At 36.9% G+C, this 19,424-nt stretch overlaps 2 protein-coding genes across 3 annotated transcripts; one reads left to right on the top strand and one right to left on the bottom strand.

The window, feature by feature from the left end:
* Positions 1 to 1,011: 1,011 nt before the first annotated feature.
* MC4 (metacaspase 4) lies at positions 1,012 to 2,625 on the top strand. 2 transcript variants are annotated; one of them, XM_088812570.1, is made up of 4 exons: positions 1,012 to 1,453; positions 1,547 to 1,668; positions 1,700 to 1,786; positions 1,843 to 2,625. In XM_088812570.1, exons 1-4 carry the CDS (start codon positions 1,108 to 1,110, stop codon positions 2,443 to 2,445), a joined length of 1,158 nt encoding a protein of 385 aa, XP_088668696.1. In that variant the 5' UTR covers positions 1,012 to 1,107; the 3' UTR covers positions 2,446 to 2,625. The 2 variants fall into 2 exon arrangements, with proteins under 2 accessions (XP_088668696.1, XP_012848712.1); XM_012993258.2 differs by having other exon boundaries at positions 1,547 to 2,625.
* Positions 2,535 to 19,318, bottom strand: EMB1135 (RING/FYVE/PHD zinc finger superfamily protein). The gene is made up of 32 exons (XM_012993257.2): positions 18,447 to 19,318; positions 15,259 to 15,324; positions 14,993 to 15,166; positions 14,782 to 14,912; positions 14,557 to 14,633; positions 12,650 to 12,828; positions 12,447 to 12,524; positions 11,476 to 11,608; positions 10,872 to 10,932; positions 10,711 to 10,792; positions 10,290 to 10,418; positions 10,053 to 10,196; positions 9,720 to 9,819; positions 9,497 to 9,637; positions 8,796 to 8,863; positions 8,506 to 8,678; positions 8,280 to 8,373; positions 8,095 to 8,192; positions 7,888 to 8,023; positions 7,692 to 7,798; positions 7,138 to 7,233; positions 6,951 to 7,038; positions 6,738 to 6,858; positions 6,364 to 6,475; positions 6,160 to 6,283; positions 6,009 to 6,086; positions 5,814 to 5,929; positions 4,853 to 4,906; positions 4,660 to 4,762; positions 4,179 to 4,307; positions 3,640 to 3,751; positions 2,535 to 3,012 (listed from the first exon to the last, which is right to left on the bottom strand). Exons 1-32 carry the CDS (start codon positions 18,894 to 18,896, stop codon positions 2,978 to 2,980), a joined length of 3,789 nt encoding a protein of 1,262 aa, XP_012848711.2. The 5' UTR covers positions 18,897 to 19,318; the 3' UTR covers positions 2,535 to 2,977.
* Positions 19,319 to 19,424: the final 106 nt, after the last annotated feature.

Below are 19,424 nucleotides of genomic sequence, written 5' to 3' on the forward strand. Positions count from 1 at the left end.
AAAATTAAGCACGATACAAAATCAATCGTGGTTAATTTAAATCTGTCAAAAAAAAAAAAAATCGTGCCTAATTAAAAATAACTTTACTTAGAGCAACTCCAATGGGAGATATCAAAATGGAGCATTAAATATTCATTTGATACTTGATATAATACTTTGATACTTCTTGAAAAAAAATTCTCTCCAACCACAGGTATCAAATAGATTATCAAATTTTAAATATATGAACAATTATATTTTTAAATGCCACGTGTCAAATAGTGATAGGTTAATTGGGTGGTTATATTTTTGATACCTTATTTTCCAGGGATTATTTTTGCACCTCCGGGTGGTTGAGTATCAAAATAATTCTCCATTTAATGCCTCCATTGGAGGAGGATTTTTTAATTTTAGAGCATCAAAGTGGTAGTTTTTTTAATTTGATACCTCATTTAATGCCTCCATTGGAGTTGCTCTTATAAAAACATTGAACTTTAAATACTGTATTTAGATTTATTTTAATTACTAAAATCAACTCAACTTTAAATAAATAAAAATCAAATCAAACAAATATCTCAAATTCCAAATGTAGTAAAGAAAAATTCGTTGACATAATAAAAACCCCATCTTCATTCCATCACGTCCCCATCGGCCATCATCAATCATGATTGATCCCTAACCCAAGAAAATAAAATATAATAATAATAATAATAATAATAATAATAATAATAATAATAATAATAATAATAATAATAATAATGAATAATAAAAATAGAAAATATACCCACACAACACACACACACACACGCACCCCACTCGTATGCCGACAGTGGTATGATATGATATTCATATGCAACTACTTTTCTCTTTACAGTCATTAAATTGGTTTTAAACTTTTAGATAAGAAATTTGGTAAACGCTTTTCTTAATCTTGCAATTAAAAATAAATATAATACTAATTAATATCTTTATTAAACAAAAAAAAAAAAACAGAATAAATAAATGCGGATAAGCGTTTCACAACCTTGCCTCGCCCCCTCTATTAATTCTCCACAACACTTTTTTTTTATTGTACAATACATACAGCTCAAAAATATCAGTATCCAAATACTCTTTCATTTTTCAACTATGGCGAAAAAGGCGGTGATGATCGGCTGCAACTATCCTGGAACCAAGGCGGAGCTGAAAGGATGCATCAACGATGTCAAGCGGATGTACACCTGTCTGGTGGAGCGATACGGCTTCTCCGAGGATGATATCACCGTCCTCATCGACACCGATGATTCCTACACCCAGCCTACCGGCCGGAACGTACGCGCCGCCCTCGCCGATCTGGTCAACTCCGCCCAGCCCGGCGATTTCCTGTTCGTGCATTACAGCGGCCACGGCACCCGCCTCCCGGCCGAGACCGGCGAGGATGACGACACCGGCTACGATGAGTGCATTGTCCCCTCCGACATGAACCTCATCACCGGTCAGATTCCTCCCCCAATTTTCTGGATTTATGATTTTTCATTTGATTTGTTGTTGAATTGACTTTTTATTTTCCCCTTTTGCGTTAAATCAGACGATGATTTCAGAGAATTGGTGGATAAAGTACCGGAGGGATGCCAGATCACCATCGTCTCCGATTCATGCCACAGCGGCGGCCTGATCGACGAGGCCAAGGAGCAGATCGGAGAAAGCACCGCCAAACAGGGCGAGGAAGAAGAGGAAGCAGGAGAAGAAGGCGGATCTCGATTCGGATTCAGAAACTTCCTCCGCAAAACCGTCGGAGACGCAATTGAATCTCGTGGATTCGGCGGGCGCCACAACCAAGACGAAGAGGAAGAAGAAACAAACGAAGGTGAAGGCTACATGAAGAGCAAATCCTTACCCCTATCAACCCTAATCGAACTACTCAAGCAAAAAACCGGCAAAGACGATATCGACGTTGGAAAATTGAGGCCAACGCTCTTCGACGTATTCGGAGATGACTCCAGCCCTAAAGTAAAGAAATTCATGAACGTTATCTTCAGCAAATTGCAAGGCAACAACGAAGAAGGCGGCGATGGTGGCAGCGGTGGGTTTCTAGGAATGGTGGGTGGTTTGGCACAGCAGTTTCTGAAGCAGAAGCTTGAAGAAAACGATGAAGGCTACGCAAAGCCTGCACTCGAAACACATGTCGAGAAAAAAGAGGAAGCTTATGCTGGTTCTGCTAACAGATCGCTACCGGATAGCGGGATTCTCATCAGTGGATGCCAAACGGACCAGACTTCGGCCGATGCTAGCCCTTCGGGTGATGCGAGTCAAGCTTATGGTGCTTTGAGCAATGCGATCCAGACTATAATTGCTGCGTCGGACGAGCCGGTTAGTAACCAGGAGCTTGTGCTTAAGGCGAGGGAGCTGTTGAAGAAACAGGGCTACACTCAGAGGCCGGGGCTTTACTGCAGCGATCATCACGTAGATGCTCCTTTTATCTGCTGATGAATGAATTTGATTGATTATATGGTTTGTGTTTGATGTTTTCGTGTGATTTTGTGGTTTTTGCTTGCTTTTTTTTTTTTTTTTCTACATTCAGTTTATTGAATGAATGTGTACAATAAATATTTATATTTTCGGACCGAACTGGAATATTAATTAACATATCGATTTTTTTGAGTGGAATTCGGCAAAAGGGTTGTCCGATGTGTGTTTCGTTTTTCAAATATGTTTGTACCTATTACAATAATGCATATGATATACAAAAAAAGAAACACAAATCTGCATTCGCCTAGGAATGGTAGGCAAAAATAATAAATATAATAATATAAACATAGCTGCTGCTATCTTGTTGAAACAGTTGGATCATAAAAATCTCAAAAAATGACCCTATTATGTATATCTTTCACTGCAAGCAATCACTTCGCTGCTGCCGCCGATGCAAGTCAGAAATTCCTTGGCGGCATAAATGAAAAAGCTGCTGGAGACCAATACTAATATAAATAGCAAAAAAACCTTCAGTTTTTTGTTTTTTCTATCACTCGTCTTCAATATCCTGAACCCAGGCCAGATCTGCAAAAAAAAAAAAAAACACCATTCTTATAGTAATTTTATATTTAATGCATAAAATTGAACAATATGATAGAAGGAAATCAGATAGATATAAAGCCTCCACAACATTACATGCAGATCTTCGTCATGAAATGCGATAGTAAGCGAGGTAAAAATATATGAATACGTTGTCTGGTTTTAAAACTTGCTGGAGAGCTTTAGAGCGCCATGCTTTCAGCCATTTCATGATAATGAAAATACTACGAGTAAATGATATAGCGGCCAGGAAAAATAGTAATTGTAATCCTGTGTCGACATATTGCCGTTGCTAACATTACCAAAACCTATTTATATAGCATAAACAATTCAATAGTTTTAAATTTAACGAGCATTATTAGTTTTTAGCAGCTCTGAATTAGATATAGAAATGTCTTGGATCTCGTATTACAGCAGACACTAAACTTAGAAGGAATGTGAGGATAAAACACATGTCCATCCCACCCCGCAACAACCCTCACGAACCCCAGCAAAAAAATAATGAAAAAGAAAAGGCCATGTTATGCAAACTTTTGAAAAACGTCCAAAAGGCAAATAGTCCTATGATTAATCGGAAGTAGATAATCGAGTAAGATTAGTAAAGTAACAAACCTTGAAGCACAGATTCCACTGCTGCATTTGGGATGAGTAAACCAACAATTCGTTGACTGTCTGAGGTTGTTTCTATACGCACAACCCGAGTCCTTTTATGGCTCTGGCGTACCTGCAAAAGACACCAATCAAGGAAAAGTTGCTAAAAGGTCCACATGAAAACAAAAAATAAACTGAAATCTGCAATTACAATGCTGGTAATATGGGAATCCCTCAAGGTTTCGATCCGTAAGACAATTACTACGTCTATCCAGTTTCAAGAATAAACTAGGTTTAGCTGGCATCTTTGACCTTTAATTACTCGAGAGCGTCGGGGCATACAAGAATTATCACAAGGATTGGTGGGTTTACTTACAAGAGATCCAACACAAAGTGACAGCATAATATATGCATTTGATTACACTTGATTTCTGTGCATACTCAACTTGTGGCTGATCCTCAATTATTTCAATTATTTCACCAATTGCTGCTACTCAAAATTCAGCTATGAATATATAATGAGAATCAACAACCAAATAAAGCAAAAATACTTGACATACCTGCTTGGAAAGTGCTTTTTCAATAGTTCCCCAGACAGGAAGAATGAGACCACCCAATACATTCACTTCCTGTAGCCTTCTCCCGGTAGTGCAGAAGTTTCCCAGTTTACACTTCGGACCATGCATGCACTGCATGTGAAAGCTCAAATAAGCAATACAATGACATTGTCCGCGTAATATAGAAGTAGGACGCGTTAAAATTTGTGCCACTTAACATTTGTGCACGCATTAAAACTAGCATTGGAAACTCAAGTTTTAATATCTATTATTGTAATTAAACACTCGTTAACCGGAAAAAAGAACCATATGCCTTCTATAGGCAAGCAAACATACTTTATACTCAAAATTTCCACCGATTATTCTTCAGTCAATTAATGGACATTTTGCATAGAGATCATACGGGCTTGTGACATAATTTAGACAAATGAAAGAAACATGCATACTTAGACTAATAACTTATTCAATAAATGCACATGTTTACCTGCTTGGACGAAACATCATATTCATCTTCCCAGCCATCACGAGCCCTCTCCATCGATGAAAGTTTTCTGTATTTGTCTTTTAATTCTGCTAGAGTCATCTCCCTGGGTAACAATGGAACTCACATCAAAAATCCTAGCATAGAAACTTATAAAGAGCAATGATATGAAATCTTGACAGTAATTTTTAGGCACCTGATAGACTCCCCTAAGGTCGGACGGTATATTTTGTACATTCCAGAAACAGTACTGAAATCAGAAAAGTCATAAATAGATAAGCATTATCAAATGTAAGATACATCCGCACTTATGTCTATTTGCGCGCACACACACACACACACACACACACACACACACACACACACAAGCCAGTCTAGGGGTGTAAACGAGCCGAGCTCGAGCCGAGCTCGCCTCTTTTGGCTGGCTCGAGCTCGAGCTCGAGTATATTTTGTCGAGCTCGAGCTCGCGAGCTCCTCTTTTTTTGGCTCGAGCTCGAGCTCGTGTCAGTTGTGTCGAGCTCGAGCTCGAGCTCGAGCTCGAGCCCATTGTCTTTTTTTTTTTTTTTAAATATTTTTTTAATTATTATTTTATTATTAAAAATTATTTAAAAAAATAAAAAATAAAAACTAAATTGTAATTATATAAAAAAGTAGTTTCAGCTAACTCTAGATCGTATGTTCTTTTTTTTTTTTTGTTAAATCTTAAATCTCATTCCATTTTTTTCAGTCCCATAGTATGAAAACTTAAACTTCAAAAAATAAAAATAATAATAATAAAAAAGAAAAGAAAAGAAGAAACAGAACATATGATCTAGTCAGCTGAAAGCCTGAAACTAATTTACTTAAGTATAAAACACTTAAAGCTACTGCTGGCGTAATAAGCATCATCCATATGCAAGTGTAGTATGACTAGCAAATTTACTAATTAAATGTATAAATACTGTCAATTACTAAACTGCCAGAACCAATAAGATGCATCAAGAAAGGCAAAATGAGAGGACCAAGATAAATGAGAGGACCCAAATATTTGCTTTATGGTGAATGTCGCGTACTTGAAACTAAGAATAATCACTCGCAACAAAACAACAGCAAATACTTGCAACATGTTTTGCAGTCATAATAATGGTTAAACATGTTATGTTAAGTAATATCCATACCTCTCAAATGCTAATATAAAGTGTCGCTTTCCCATCCATTCTCTCCTTGATTCATAGAAACCATTGTTTGACCCAGACTCGTCCTTTTGCTTCTCCTCAAGCAATGTAGAAGCAGACTACAAAAAATGAAATGTATTATATTAGTCACTATAATCAAAGGAATATCAATAGACTGATGTCAGTATTAAAAGATACCTCCCATTTCATTCCTCGATCCAACGTGAAAGTAAACAACACAGTAGATGCTCCAGACATACTGTCAACATGAACAGTCTGCCAAACGTAGATGTTAATTACTATGATTCTATTATGTTAAACCAGCAAAAGCGCTAGAGAGTATTGTAACCTTTGGTGACCCTTGCAGCTCAATGGTGTTAGCTTTTATGTCAACAATACCAGAATCTAAATGCCCTTCAACGCGCGCATTTTGGAGAATAAGATCAAGGATACCAGTAAATAACTCAAACAGCCTGCAACACCATCAGCATCTACTGTTATTGATGAATAACAAACGATAAAAAGAATCAACACTTCTCCAATTCTCACACACCTATTTTGAATATCAGGAGGGAGCCCTAAAAGTCGGTTGAGGAAACGCCCAACGTCATGCATGTCTGAATCAACTATACGCCCAGAAATCTTTCCGGATTCTTTCCCGTTACCTTTAAAGAGTAAACACATGATATATCATTAAAGCTAACTCAAAACTTTTAAGGTCACAGTACATACAGAGCACTCCATTTAAACGCAAAGAGAGCTTTAACTTTGGCAATCAACATCATTCAATAATGATGACAACTTATAGATGAAAGCTATACATTCTATGCAACTACCTTATAACCAGTGCATGTCTACAAGGATAAAAAGCAAACCCATAAGAAAAAAGGGTTCATTAGTATATGAGACAAGTACTTATGGTATTACCGTAAACCGAATCTCTAATTATCCCTACAGACACAAGCGCAGCTTTTCCCTTCAGAATGAATTCTTGTACTGTTTCCGGTTTTTCCGGTGAACATCCTGGTGGAACAATGGGCAAAGGTTCCTAATAATTCAAAACATGATCAAAGTAAGTATTTCCAGAAGTATATGAATTTGAAGCTTCATTATACAATGAGACATCTAATACAAAAGCACCTGTTCCATGATTCCCCTATACAACATCATCAAGGCCTTCTTCCCATATGCACTATCATAATTATAAGCACTAAGAGATGGCCCAGCCCTGCAATACACAATGATCTGAGCCTAAGATAGTTGAATAAGATGACGAAACTGCTCAGAAAGAATTTATATATAACGCTCTTACAAGATTGAAAATTACCTTCGGTCTCCTTGTGTTAATGCTCCAAGAGATTCAAGTCTCTTGGCAACAATAGATGCAAACCGGCGTTCACCACCAAGATTTGTGAAAAGCAACCTGCGAGATATATTGAAACAACTTACCACATTATCAGAATATGATCAAGTTCACATCACTAATTGTGGGCTGTAATATAGTTAACAATATGGCCTGCTGCATGCCAAATAATTTGATATGTCGCTTCTCACCTCCAAACCCATTTGAGAAACAGAGTAATATAAACTTTTGTTTCTAGAGCTTTGAACTTGTCTATTCTAGAAAAGCAACATTCATTACAAAACTTTTACTTCTTAGTCATGATGAAATTTAATGATAGTTTTCACCCAAACTTTAGTATAAAATCTTATAGTGCATACTTTTAAATTCTTGTACTATATTCCCAAATTTCAAAGATTACCTAGCCAAACCAAACTAGCTTTATGTACAAAATAAATATTTAATATAGAAAGTGACGCATTTGTAAGTATGTTAACAGGTTGCTTGTAGCAATTGACATTGCAGTAACTCATAATCACCTGTACTCTGGTGCTGAAGCTTGATTTGAACGGTGAGTTCTTCCAAACTGTTGAATTGCTCTGTCTGCGCTCCAAGGTAGTTCTAGAGTTAAATGAACTCTTCTTTTCTGTTGAGAAATAAACAAAGACCATATTAAATGCAAACATGATACAGGATCACCTTGAGAAAATAAATTAAAATACAATTATGATCCACCTGATTGACTGCTCTTCTATCTGCTTGCAGAGAAACACCAGCGGACCCAGCCTCAGAAATGATAGCTACTAGCTTTTTACCATCCATGAAAAGCTGTTTTTCGTGCATATTTACCATTTCCATGGTCACCTCCTTCCTGAAGTGACATGCATTAGCAACCACAAAGACAATTAATAATAAGGATCCTAGATTAAAGAACAAACTCACGTGTTCCGTGCCTGATAAGTAACACCTTTTCCTCCAGGAGCCCGGACAAGCATGCCTTTCCTCCCTGTTATTTCTGCTACATTATCAGGACCACCAAGCTGCGCCAACATCATAAAGTCAATAGATGAAGGTCCTGCAATATAATTACAAAAATTGTGGCTTGGGAATATTAATTGTGATATTACCTGATCAATAATATCATCCAATGGATTGTTTGGAAGATCCAATGCACGTATTATTTCCAGAATTTTCAACTTACGTTCCAAGGCACTTTCGTATCTAATTAGGTTTCAAAGTCAACTAATTAGCTAAATAGGAATACCATCAGAAAGCACACAAGATAAGAAAAAAATAGTCAAATTAAATATATTACAGACGCCAGCGTAAATAATTTCTTTGAACAAATTTTACCTCTTCAGCAATTCCTCATAATAGGTTTTTCTAGCCCGGAGATATTCCTCTGTCTTTTCGTTGCACGAGTGACAAGACCAATCCCCAATTATTACTTCTACAACTGGTGGGACCACACATGCGGGATGAACAAGCTGGCTGCAGCAGGAACACTGAAGTAACTTCTTTCTTTCCTACATTCACAGACATGTCGTAAAACTAAAACACCTTTCAAGGAAGAAACACAAAAACGATTAAAGAACCATGTAAACCTGTCATATCAAAGAAAAAATAAATGGATGGGAAAATACCGCTTCTAAATTGCAAGTGTTGCAGATCTGAAACTCATCATCAGATTCAGTTTCAGGTTCGGTATCAGCTGCATTTACAGAAAGACTTGAGCATGAAAAGCAACCAAGTGATACCAAATGATAATAACAATAAACAAAAATGACATTCAAATGAGACTTTTCAAATTTACAGGGATAATGTTGCTTAATAAGTATTCCTTAGTAAGCCATGAATCATGAATTTGTTGAATATAATGTACATGGACTTATTGTCTCAATAAGCTTCGGCAGGTTACACATATAATAAGGGTGAACTACAAAAACTACCTTAAGGTTTGGCCTGATTACAAGTAAACATCTAGCTGTCTCTCGAAACAAAAACACCCCCTTGAGGTTTGTATTTGTTTTACAACAAACCCATCAGCAGGTGCAATTTGTATAGAAACAAAAGTCGAGAGGGAATTACAGACATAGCTGAGTTTCTTTAGTAAGCAGAGCAAACCACAAGGGTAGTTTTGGTAACTCGACCTTAAAACAAATCTGTGTAAATTATAAGTAAAAAATGAATCATTAGCGCAAAAGAGGTATTTTAAGCATATGGACGCGAGATTGCATTAATTCGACTTGCTATTTGTCAAAATTGTGTAAAAAGGAAACAAAGCAACTTTAATGCTAGGTGATATTTATCCAAAAGACTTATTGCAAGAAATTCCTTAAATTACTTTCAGATTGCCATTCGGTTTCTTCTTCGCTTTCTTCTTCGCTTTCAGCACCTCGCTTAGCAACTTTCCTTACTCTCCCCGCAAATGAAACGTCAGGTGTAGCTGAGTGCCTCTTTCTCTGAAGCTCTTTTACACTCTCCTCTAAGCACAAAAAGTCAATATTAATACATCAGGTACACAAAAAGAACGTATAAACAATTACACCATATAAATGATTAAATACCAGGGAGTGGTTCAGGCTTATCTGGGAGGGGATAATTTTCCTCAACAAATTTCAGCAATAACTCACGCGGCCCAGAGATAAAATCATCAAGCTCCACACCCTATCTCAATAAAATCAACAAAATGAAGTTCAAAATGTGATTCAAAGAATACCATCTCAAGAAAAATCATCAGCAATATGTATGAAGAAAAATTCTAGAAGCAATATGGTATAGTATACATGATGAAATGAAACTTCTACGATCTTTACACCAAATGATGCAACAAGAAAGAGTGGAAGGAATTTAATGTACATAAACACTTGAAGGAAAAAAAAATGGAAAAACAGACTTACATATTTTGTCACAGCTTCCTCAGTTCGTGCCTCTCCAGTACTCTGTAGGCCTACGACCACACACTTGTTATCCCCCAATGCTTGTTTAGAAAGTCTAACCACTGCAGGAACTTTAGCAGACATGCAGATGTGTCTAAAGAATCGCTAAATAACACATGAAAGGATCAAACACAGTAAAATGTCAGAAAGCGGAGAAAATGTTAAAAGGTTCCATGATACAACTTTTAACTACTAAACCTGATGGCTTGCCCAGTACAGTCTCCACACTTGACTTGAAGTAGGCTTCTCATCGGCTAGAAATGTACTAGCTGATATTAATTCCACTCTTAACTCAGCCCAAAATTCCGCTGCTTTCGCATACATATCCTGAGAAAAACAGAAGTACTTTAAAAAAGAGATACCAAAATAAGAACCTCAATAGATGAGAATAGAACTACCAGGCTATAAATAAAAACTGATTAGAAGATATAATAGATATTAAAGATCATGTAATATGAACTTCGTGTCAACACTCCCAGTGTTCAATGATTTGATACTGATATCAATGTAGCAGCAATGATAAAGAGACACTGTATATCTTGTGAAAGAAAACAAGGGATTTATGAAATATTCATTTTCCAAGCAGAAAAATCAAAAAGAAACAGAAAACGCACCATACCGTCATTTTGGCTTCCAGAGGAACTTCAACAACTTCAAACTCTGCACCTTTGTAGCTAAGAGTGCGACAGACATACATCCCCCTAAAAGTCAAGAGTGTCATTTCAATTTATATTGTGATAATTCACAATTCTATTTCCCAGAAATCATCTAAGTCATAACCTGGCTTTCATATCCATTGCAACAAGTTCCAGAGCCCCAACACCCCCTTTCTCCAGCGCAACTGCAAAGACCAACACAAGATTGTTGGTTACTTATTTATACCATTATCCTAAGTTGGAAAATGACGAGGTTACCATAAATAAGAAGCGCACATGAAGTACTTCATGTCCATGTTAATTTAAGAAACCAAACGTGTTATAGATTGTCGTTGGGCGATCACCCAAATATCGTGTTCCTTTTGGAATTAATTATATCCATCATTAAAGATCTATCTCAATATAGTATAATATTCTTCCACGTATTAAAATAGCTACGTTTCTTTGCTCGCAATATTGGATTGGATGTGCACTGACAGAGTATAGGAAGAGAGTGGGACTTTTGAATTTGAATAAAACATTCGGACAACGGTATTGGGGGACGAATTAACAACAAAGATTCTACGGAGCAGCTAGATTATATTTTCAAGCAAGTGAATCTTCATGTGTTCCATGGAAAACCGCATGATAATGATGAAAGAGTACATATTAAATTCCACGGTTCCACCAGAACAAAAACATCAGAAGGCATCAAGCAAATAAGGCGCAAAATCAAATGAAAATTGCACCTAAAAATTCACGGAAGCTAGAAAAAGATGTTCCGGCTCCCCAAAGACCAAGGCGAACCATGTAACCCAGATTGCGTGGTTCAGAAGCACCAGTTGCTGAGCAGTAAATGATGCGAGCTTCAGGAAGCCTGGCCTGCATTAGAGAAATTCAGAAGCATGGAAAATATCCCTTTTTAAGTCATGTTGTAAGCAAAATATGTTATACAAGTACGCCTACAATACTACATGATGTACATGTATTATAGATATAATATCATAGGATGTACAAGTACAGCGAACAAACTATAGCAACTATAAATGGTGAGGATAAAAGTTTGTCATGAGAGTATATCAAAGTCAATAGGTACATATAGGCTATGGCAGTAACCACCGGCGTTGAGCAAGCATCATGTGACTTGCTAGAACTTTTAAGATCTTCCTGTAGAAATCAGGATCATCTAGACTCAGTACAATGATCGATCACATGTGATCCTTCGGACTTGACCTTACAACTCCTGGGCAAGCTTCATTTGGCAACTATAGGTTATGGTATATATATAGTATATGGTTGCTTTGCACTCTCATTGAGACTATTAGCAGAAACGGTTAATAAAAAATATTGTTCTAAATGCTAAAAGCATATTTTCACCGACTTAATTCATCTATTCATTCATTCTCCTAGATAAATTCCAATGACATACATTACAAGTCTAGTAGTCGATAGAAGCAAAATGAAGCAAAAAGGGGCAGATATACCGATCATTATTGCCAGTATCGAGATTCCCAAAGGCCACACTGTCACACTGTTGAGGCTATACATAGTGAAATAGCAGGGATACAAAAAAAGATGGATGTTTTAGGAGAAGGCAAAAAAGAGGGAGAGAGGATCCAGGTGTAGTTGCGATATTCTTCATAAGACAAGAAACTAAAATATCACATAAAGCACATGTGCACCTAAGAATTATATAGCTAAAGAAGTACAGAAGTGTGACCTGAATATCCAGAACAGCTTCGCCTGTCTTTGTTGGCTGACCTCCTGCCTCAGGAACCAGATTTTTTGCTTTGTGGCACTAACAGTTATAAATTAAATAAGCTATAGTAATTATTCCTTGTATGAACAGTGTGCCAATCATCTGAATCATATTTAGTCCAGCTAATCAAAGTAAAAGAAATTTCTATTCTGCAAAATAACTACCTCATCAAATACAATTAGGCTATCAGACTGTCCACACCATTGCACAAGCTGCTGCAAACGGGAGCGGCCTCTCTCAGAAGATGCAATGAGACTACTATAAGTCAAGAACACAACTCCCTCCTTGATGCCAACAGATTTTGAATCAAGCTTGGAGTAAGGAAGTTTGTTCAAGGCGTGCACTGCAAAGGGAAATTATGAGAGCATCTAACTAAACGGTCCGATTAGAGTATAAAGCACCATTAGCATAAAACAACCATCAAATATAATACGTTGATAGAGTCTGGCTAACTGCACTACATTGAAGCACTTACTTGGTCATCCAAAATAAGAATGTCGCTAAAAGGTAGTAGTATATAAATTCCTTTGGGGTCCATTTGGATGGAGGGATTTGGAGGGGGGATTTGATTTGGGGAAGGGATTTGAAATGACTCCAATTTGGAGTCATTTGAAATCCACCACTATTACTCCAAAATCAACTAAAAAGGTGGGGTGTGGATTTGAAATCCATCTCCAAATCCATCAATCCAAACAAGTCCAAGGGATTTGTTATTATGGATTTGAAATCCCTCCCCCAAATCCCTCCATCCAAATGCACCCTCGATGCACTCACAGTTAGTATGTGTACAGTGCATCCATATACTAGAGCCCATTACCTATCATTTAAAAAGCTAACTTGTTCTATTATATGTGTCAAGCTCAACTGTGAAACAATTCATCAACTCAACAAGCCAACTAAGCTCAAAAATCCCTTGCCAGCTGTTAGCACGTGATAAGCAGACTTGCTAACAACATAAGAAAAGGCATTAAAAGGACTAATCTCCCACCAAAATGTATAGAGATTGATATCTACAAAAGAACCAGATTTGGTTTTAATAACATATCTGAAATTCAAAATCAATGTGCAATCCAGCATCTTAATAATGCCTTTTCTCTCCACCAAATACAACTACAAAGAATAAAAGTAAGATAAAGGGTAAATTAAAAGCATACCCTTAAAAACTTAACTTTTGGAAGTATAAACTCCTCCAGGTTTCAAAAGTACCTCATTTAGTTTTTGTCTATATTTTACAATTCACATCCTCCACAGTCCCTACCCCACACAACAACTCACTCAGGGTGCAATTGAAAAAATATAAACAGATGACAGTAGGTTTTGTAAACACAGAGCCGTTAACCAGTCCATGATGACTGGTCTGGTTAATCGGGTCAAAGATATATTTGACCCAAAACCATAGTCGGATCGTGAGTAAAGAACCGCTTCATGGTCATAAAAACTAATACACATGAACCGCCAGTCGACTCTGAGATTACCCGACAATAGCTACTTTGGAAAGTCGACAATTCAAATCTGTGAACGTTACAGATCAACGGAAAAAAATAAACGACCACCGACCATTGTTGCACAATTCTACTCCAATAAATATTTTTTTGATTTTTATTTTTAATCCATTTTCAAGATCTGTAAATATCCTTTACTTCAAATTTGTCATCATAATATCAATTGTCTCACAATAAAACTATTAGTCGTAGTTACAGTCGTTTTTTCAATTAATATTTTCTCCTTTCTATTATTCAATCAATAGTTATTCACCTTGTTCTATAATTCTGTATTCCTACATTTATGCTATTTCTAAATTCTATCAAATGGTCAGTTCAAAGTTCTATATCTTAGTTACAATTTGACCAAATATATATTCGACCTGTAAATGGAATAGGCAGTTAATTGACCAAAAAAAATAGTCCAAAACAACTAATTCCCTAAAGACCCTTGACCAAATTTAACTGATAATTTTTGTAAAAAGATCAACCCTTAAGGTTATCTCTATCATGTATCCCAAGACCAAGTAGAGTAAATACCTCAAATCCAACACAATATGGATAAACTCATTATTAATAGTTGAACCTACCTTCTATACATGAAGCACCAACATCATCTAAGTCTCTTCTAGCATCAAATTTCAAGTCTGAACCAACAGAAATCCACCTGCATAAGACCATTACAGAAATATAGATAATACTCAGTCCATCAATGACTCAGAACTAATACAATCACCAAGGTTAATTAATTGGATATATCTTTGGCCAATGTAAAATGCACAAGGAGCGCATATCACTTAACAGTCAATACTTACACGGCTTTCCTTCTCCCATTGTGCCAATTCTCCCATATTAACCCCGCAATTGTCCTTCCTTTACCCACACCAGCACCATCTCCAAGAAAAAATCCAGCTCTGGCACCACTAGGAAGGTGCTGAAGATGCCTCTGTCATGCAAAAAAAATTTTGCAATTGATGATGTTGGAAAACCGCTGAAAAATATTACATGTCAAACTTTTAAAGCAACCTGACAAGCATAGACCAGCGTTTCAATCTGCAAGCATGACAACGCCTTCGAACTTTCTAAGTCATCCTTAATCACGAGATTATAAGTAGGTTCAGGAGGCTGTACAGCAGATAAGGATGATGTCTCCACAATGGGATCTGGATGGGGGGGACCAATGGAGAGTTTAGGAGGTCGCTGCACAAAACAAAGTAAAACTTCGATGAGAAAAATTAGTCCAGATATTTGTGAGGTCCATAAGTTCAAGAGAATGACACGAGGAGTAATACATAATCCATAAATGTTTCCCCAGCCAAGCCACCTTCATCTTCTTCCCGCTCGACTTCAATTGCCGCCTGATATGAGAAAGGAAAACATCAATAATGGAGTAGACAGGGAGGTTTGGGAGGGGGGGAGGGAGTTAGGTTGTAGACATCTACAGATTAATAAATTCTTCACATTTCCTGACAAGATTCCATGTTTAAGAGTGAGAAAATGGTAGGCAGATATATTTGGACGTGTTTGGGTATCAGAACTCAATCTGGTGTGATCGAGAAAAGCCCAATTAAGTCCGTTATTTATTTAAAATACACCGTGTTTGGGATAATCCTATATCCAGGTTTATAATTTTAGATTGAATAAATTTTCCAACCCAATCCGATCAGGTATCAAAAATCTAAAATTAAACATCAGCCTGAAATACATGAAGCCAGCAGCAGTGCGATACAAACTTTTCAATTTTGAAGTCAGTCGCCAAATTCCAAAATTACTGAAGCCAGTACCAAATTCAGATGGTTCATATCTGTCGGAGAAGTCAGACAAAGGAAGAAACATATTGGAAGAGACTGAAGGAAGAAAGGGTGGGGGAAGTAGAGGAAAAGGAAGAAAGAAGAAGAAAAATCATAGCTACTAGTCCTGAAGAAGGAGAATTAAGAACAGAAGGAGAAGTAAAGGACAGAATGGTAAGAGAGAATGAAAGGAAAAGATAAAGAAATAAATAAGGCAAAATTAAATAATGAAAATGAGAAATATGCTGCAGACAAAAGAACAAAGAAGGTGAAAGAGGAACGAAGAAGGAAAAAAAAAAAAAAAAAAAAAAAGAAAAAAAAAAAAAGGAGGATCCGAAAGAAGAGTTGTAGGAGAGAAAGAGATGAAGAGGATCAACAGAGGAAAGAAGGAAAATGACAAAAGAGGAAAGAGAAAAATGTTCTGGCTTCATCCTCCTGATTTTTAACCCATACGAGAATCAATGTAAATATGGTAGGGGTGAGCAGTTTGGACCCTGAACCCGTCAAACCCAGTTCGGTACCGGACAAACAGATTTGTCGATAGCAACATATCTAGGTATGAGGAAGATTCAAAGGTTTATGAACCCTAGAACCCATAAAACTTGTCTCGCCTCGACTACATAAAAAGACATATTTTTTACTTGCAGTATATAGTTTAATAAATTTTATAATGTACAATACAAACTCAAAGTAACATTTGAAGTTAATAATATATGATACATACGAATTATAATTTGCGTACCAAATACAAGAAGCCTAAACATGAATGCGGAATCGGGTATCCTAAATGGATAAGGAAATTAATTAGTATGACTTGTTTTATGTTGCTCTAGATTCGATGGTGTATAAATTAGGAAAAGAATAGTTTTTAATTTTTTAACGGTAGATCCTACAATGAACCTGCACATTCTTAACCCGCTTAAAACCCACTAGATTGGTTCATTAAAATCAAGACATGTACCTTGACAGGATTAGGACTGGTTTTATTTAAAACACGCTGGTTTATAAAAAGTGTAAATACATAGGGAGCCTCAACCAGACCGTTTTTGTACCGGAATTTTTGGGCAAATCGACAATTTCGGGTAGGGGTCAGGTAGTGTACTGTGCTATCCTAAATTTTTGGTACCTGGCCCGATGCCCACCCACAAAAATGAAGGTTATGCATGTGAAACGATACTGAAAAAAGAGAAAATTCTATTTTGAGAAACTTGATGGTGAACATTAAATAAAATAATTTAGATATTAGCATTTCATTCAGAACTCATCAGAGGTAATATGATAATTAATAGGTACCCATACAAAACTCGATAAAACCAATAATTTCCACCCTCAAATCTTTTAGTTCTTTTTTTTTTCACGAACAAGATTTTGAACGAATTTTTGGCTCCTAGGTATCCTTCAACCAATTAGATATATATTTATGCATGTCCTTGACTCCTTAAACAAAAAGAAACTACCAACTGTTTATTTGATTATCTTAAGAGAGATCATCAAGTAATAATTCCAAATTTGGCTTCTCAAAAAATCATCTAACTGCTTTCTATCTGCTTGTGATCTAAACATTCCCCATTTTCTAATAAAAATGATATCAGAAGAGTGACTGCCTGCAAATCAGTATTTTGGACCAAAAGAAAATGTCTATATTTCTATGATTCTATCTACTAGATAAATAGTCAAAATGATAAAACAAAATGGTAGGAATGGAATGGTGGAGTATTCATTAAAGAGATTGTCGTAATTCTGATTCCCTTAATTGGCTAGTCTTTCAGATGCTACTATCTAAAAGATCTTCATAATTGTGAATTAAGTGTTAGACAACTAGGAAAGACAATTAACACTCCAATTCAGTAGTATTGGTTACTTTAGGAGGTTTCTTCTAAAACCGATAAACCATCTCAATTTTCCAGATGATTATCCAAACCTCTTACTTGAATATCAAAGGAGCAAACTTGAGTTTTTATTGAAAAGTAAATGATTAATATCGGAGTTAACCAAAAGAGTTAGCATACTGCCACTCTAATTAATTCCATTGCCACTATCACATTCTTAAGTTTTGTCATTAAATACCATACAACTAAAAAGCATAAAACAGTCTAGCAATTTCAAATATAGAAAAAAGAAGGAAAATAAATAAATCAAAAGTAAAACTAATATTCCTCGTGAATAAAACACGTGTATTAAGGTAAGGAAATCTATCTGAATCATCATAATACATACACCCTATAATTACGTCACTGAAATAATATACTATTTACGAACATGAATAATTCCATTCAACTGCATTCCCATTCTTCCATGAGAATATGCAGGTTAGACAACTTACAGATGATCGATAGTGCGGTCTGTGGTTGTAGTAATTATACTGAAGCTCTTCGTCCAAAAATAAAATAACTTATCCACCAAAATCACATGCAATAAGACCAAAAGTATCCCAGGCATTCATGCATGCTAAGCATTCAAAAGTTCAAACATCATTTTGAAGGGACAAAACTAAACCCCATAATTGATCTTGTATTTCCTAGCTCCAGTACTCAAATTGTACTCCTAAGAAATTAAAATAAAATAAAACCCTTGCAAATTCAGCAAAGTTAACATTACAGTATTAATCTATATGTTCTGTGACTACCAACAAATCCAACTAGAGTCAATAAAAAAAGCAAAATGAGAAATAAATTTAACAGAAGAAAAACCTCATTGACATCTTCAGGGGGCGGGGGAGGGCGGATTGGTGGCAAAACTTGCGCAATCTTGGAGAGATCAACGGCTAGATTAATGTGGCACTGTGGGCAATTGAAGCGCGATAATCCATGGGGGACGTTGAGTATGGCTTTGCAGTTGGCGCATGGCAGCTGGATCTTAGTCGGGTCAATGCCATGGGCCGGGGCATTCCTCTGTTGTTGGGCCTGGGCGTGGGCCTGGGCCTGCGTAGACGGCATGAGTTCGGGCGGTAGCATCTGGGGCAGCTGGCACGTCGGGCACACGAACTCGGTCAACCCAGGCATCACCGTCAGCACCATCTTGCAACCGGCACAACGCACCTGGCATCCGCCGCCGGCGACGGCTCCAACTTGAGCAGGTGGCGGAAGCGGCGGAGGTGGAAGAGGGGCAATCGGTGGAGGCGGCAACGAAGGCTGCCCCATTTCGAGACGAAATCCTCGATTCGGTAACAATTTTACGAGATTGAGTGAGGAGTGTGAAAATTTCGGGATGAAAAGGGAAAAAAAAAATTGATTTTGATTTTGATTTTGAAAAATTAGGGGAAAAGGGGAGGAGAAAAGGGTTTGGTGTGGTGTGGTTAATTTCTGTGGGAGAGAGAGAGAGAGCGGCAAAAGGAATAACTGAGAATTGGGTTTGGCGCTGAGGCAGTGGTGGTGTATTGGGGAGTGCGTGGGTTTTCACGTTCCGAATTGGGCGCGTACAGGCTGCTTGGTTATGTGTGCATACGAGCGGAGCCACCTTACAGCCTCTGTCGCAACCGCACCTGCTCCGCACGTGAGGGAAACTATTTCTTCACTTTCTTTTTCTCCATTTCATTTATTTTTCTTCTTTAAATGATTCTTTTGAACATTTATATATTTATTTATTTATATTTATTCTCAAAAGCAAAGACATCCAATTATATTAGTTCTTTAAATGATTCTAATGAACATTTATATAATTAAACGTGA

The sequence above is a fragment of the Erythranthe guttata genome, chromosome 13 (genome assembly GCF_056151865.1).
Source record: "Erythranthe guttata isolate IM_541 chromosome 13, IM_541, whole genome shotgun sequence".
Lineage (NCBI taxonomy): Eukaryota > Viridiplantae > Streptophyta > Magnoliopsida > Lamiales > Phrymaceae > Erythranthe > Erythranthe guttata.

Coding starts and splice junctions, on each gene's coding strand:
- MC4 (XM_012993258.2), top strand. CDS start 1,108: ATGGCGAAAAAGGCGGTGATGATCGGCTGCAACTATCCTGGAACCAAG. Junction 1,454..1,546: donor CGACATGAACCTCATCACCG/GTCAGATTCCTC, acceptor GCGTTAAATCAG/ACGATGATTTCAGAGAATTG.
- EMB1135 (XM_012993257.2), bottom strand. CDS start 18,896: ATGGGGCAGCCTTCGTTGCCGCCTCCACCGATTGCCCCTCTTCCACCT. Junction 10,419..10,710: donor CTCTGGAAGCCAAAATGACG/GTATGGTGCGTT, acceptor TGTTTTTCTCAG/GATATGTATGCGAAAGCAGC. Junction 7,234..7,691: donor GCTTCAGCACCAGAGTACAG/GTGATTATGAGT, acceptor TATATCTCGCAG/GTTGCTTTTCACAAATCTTG.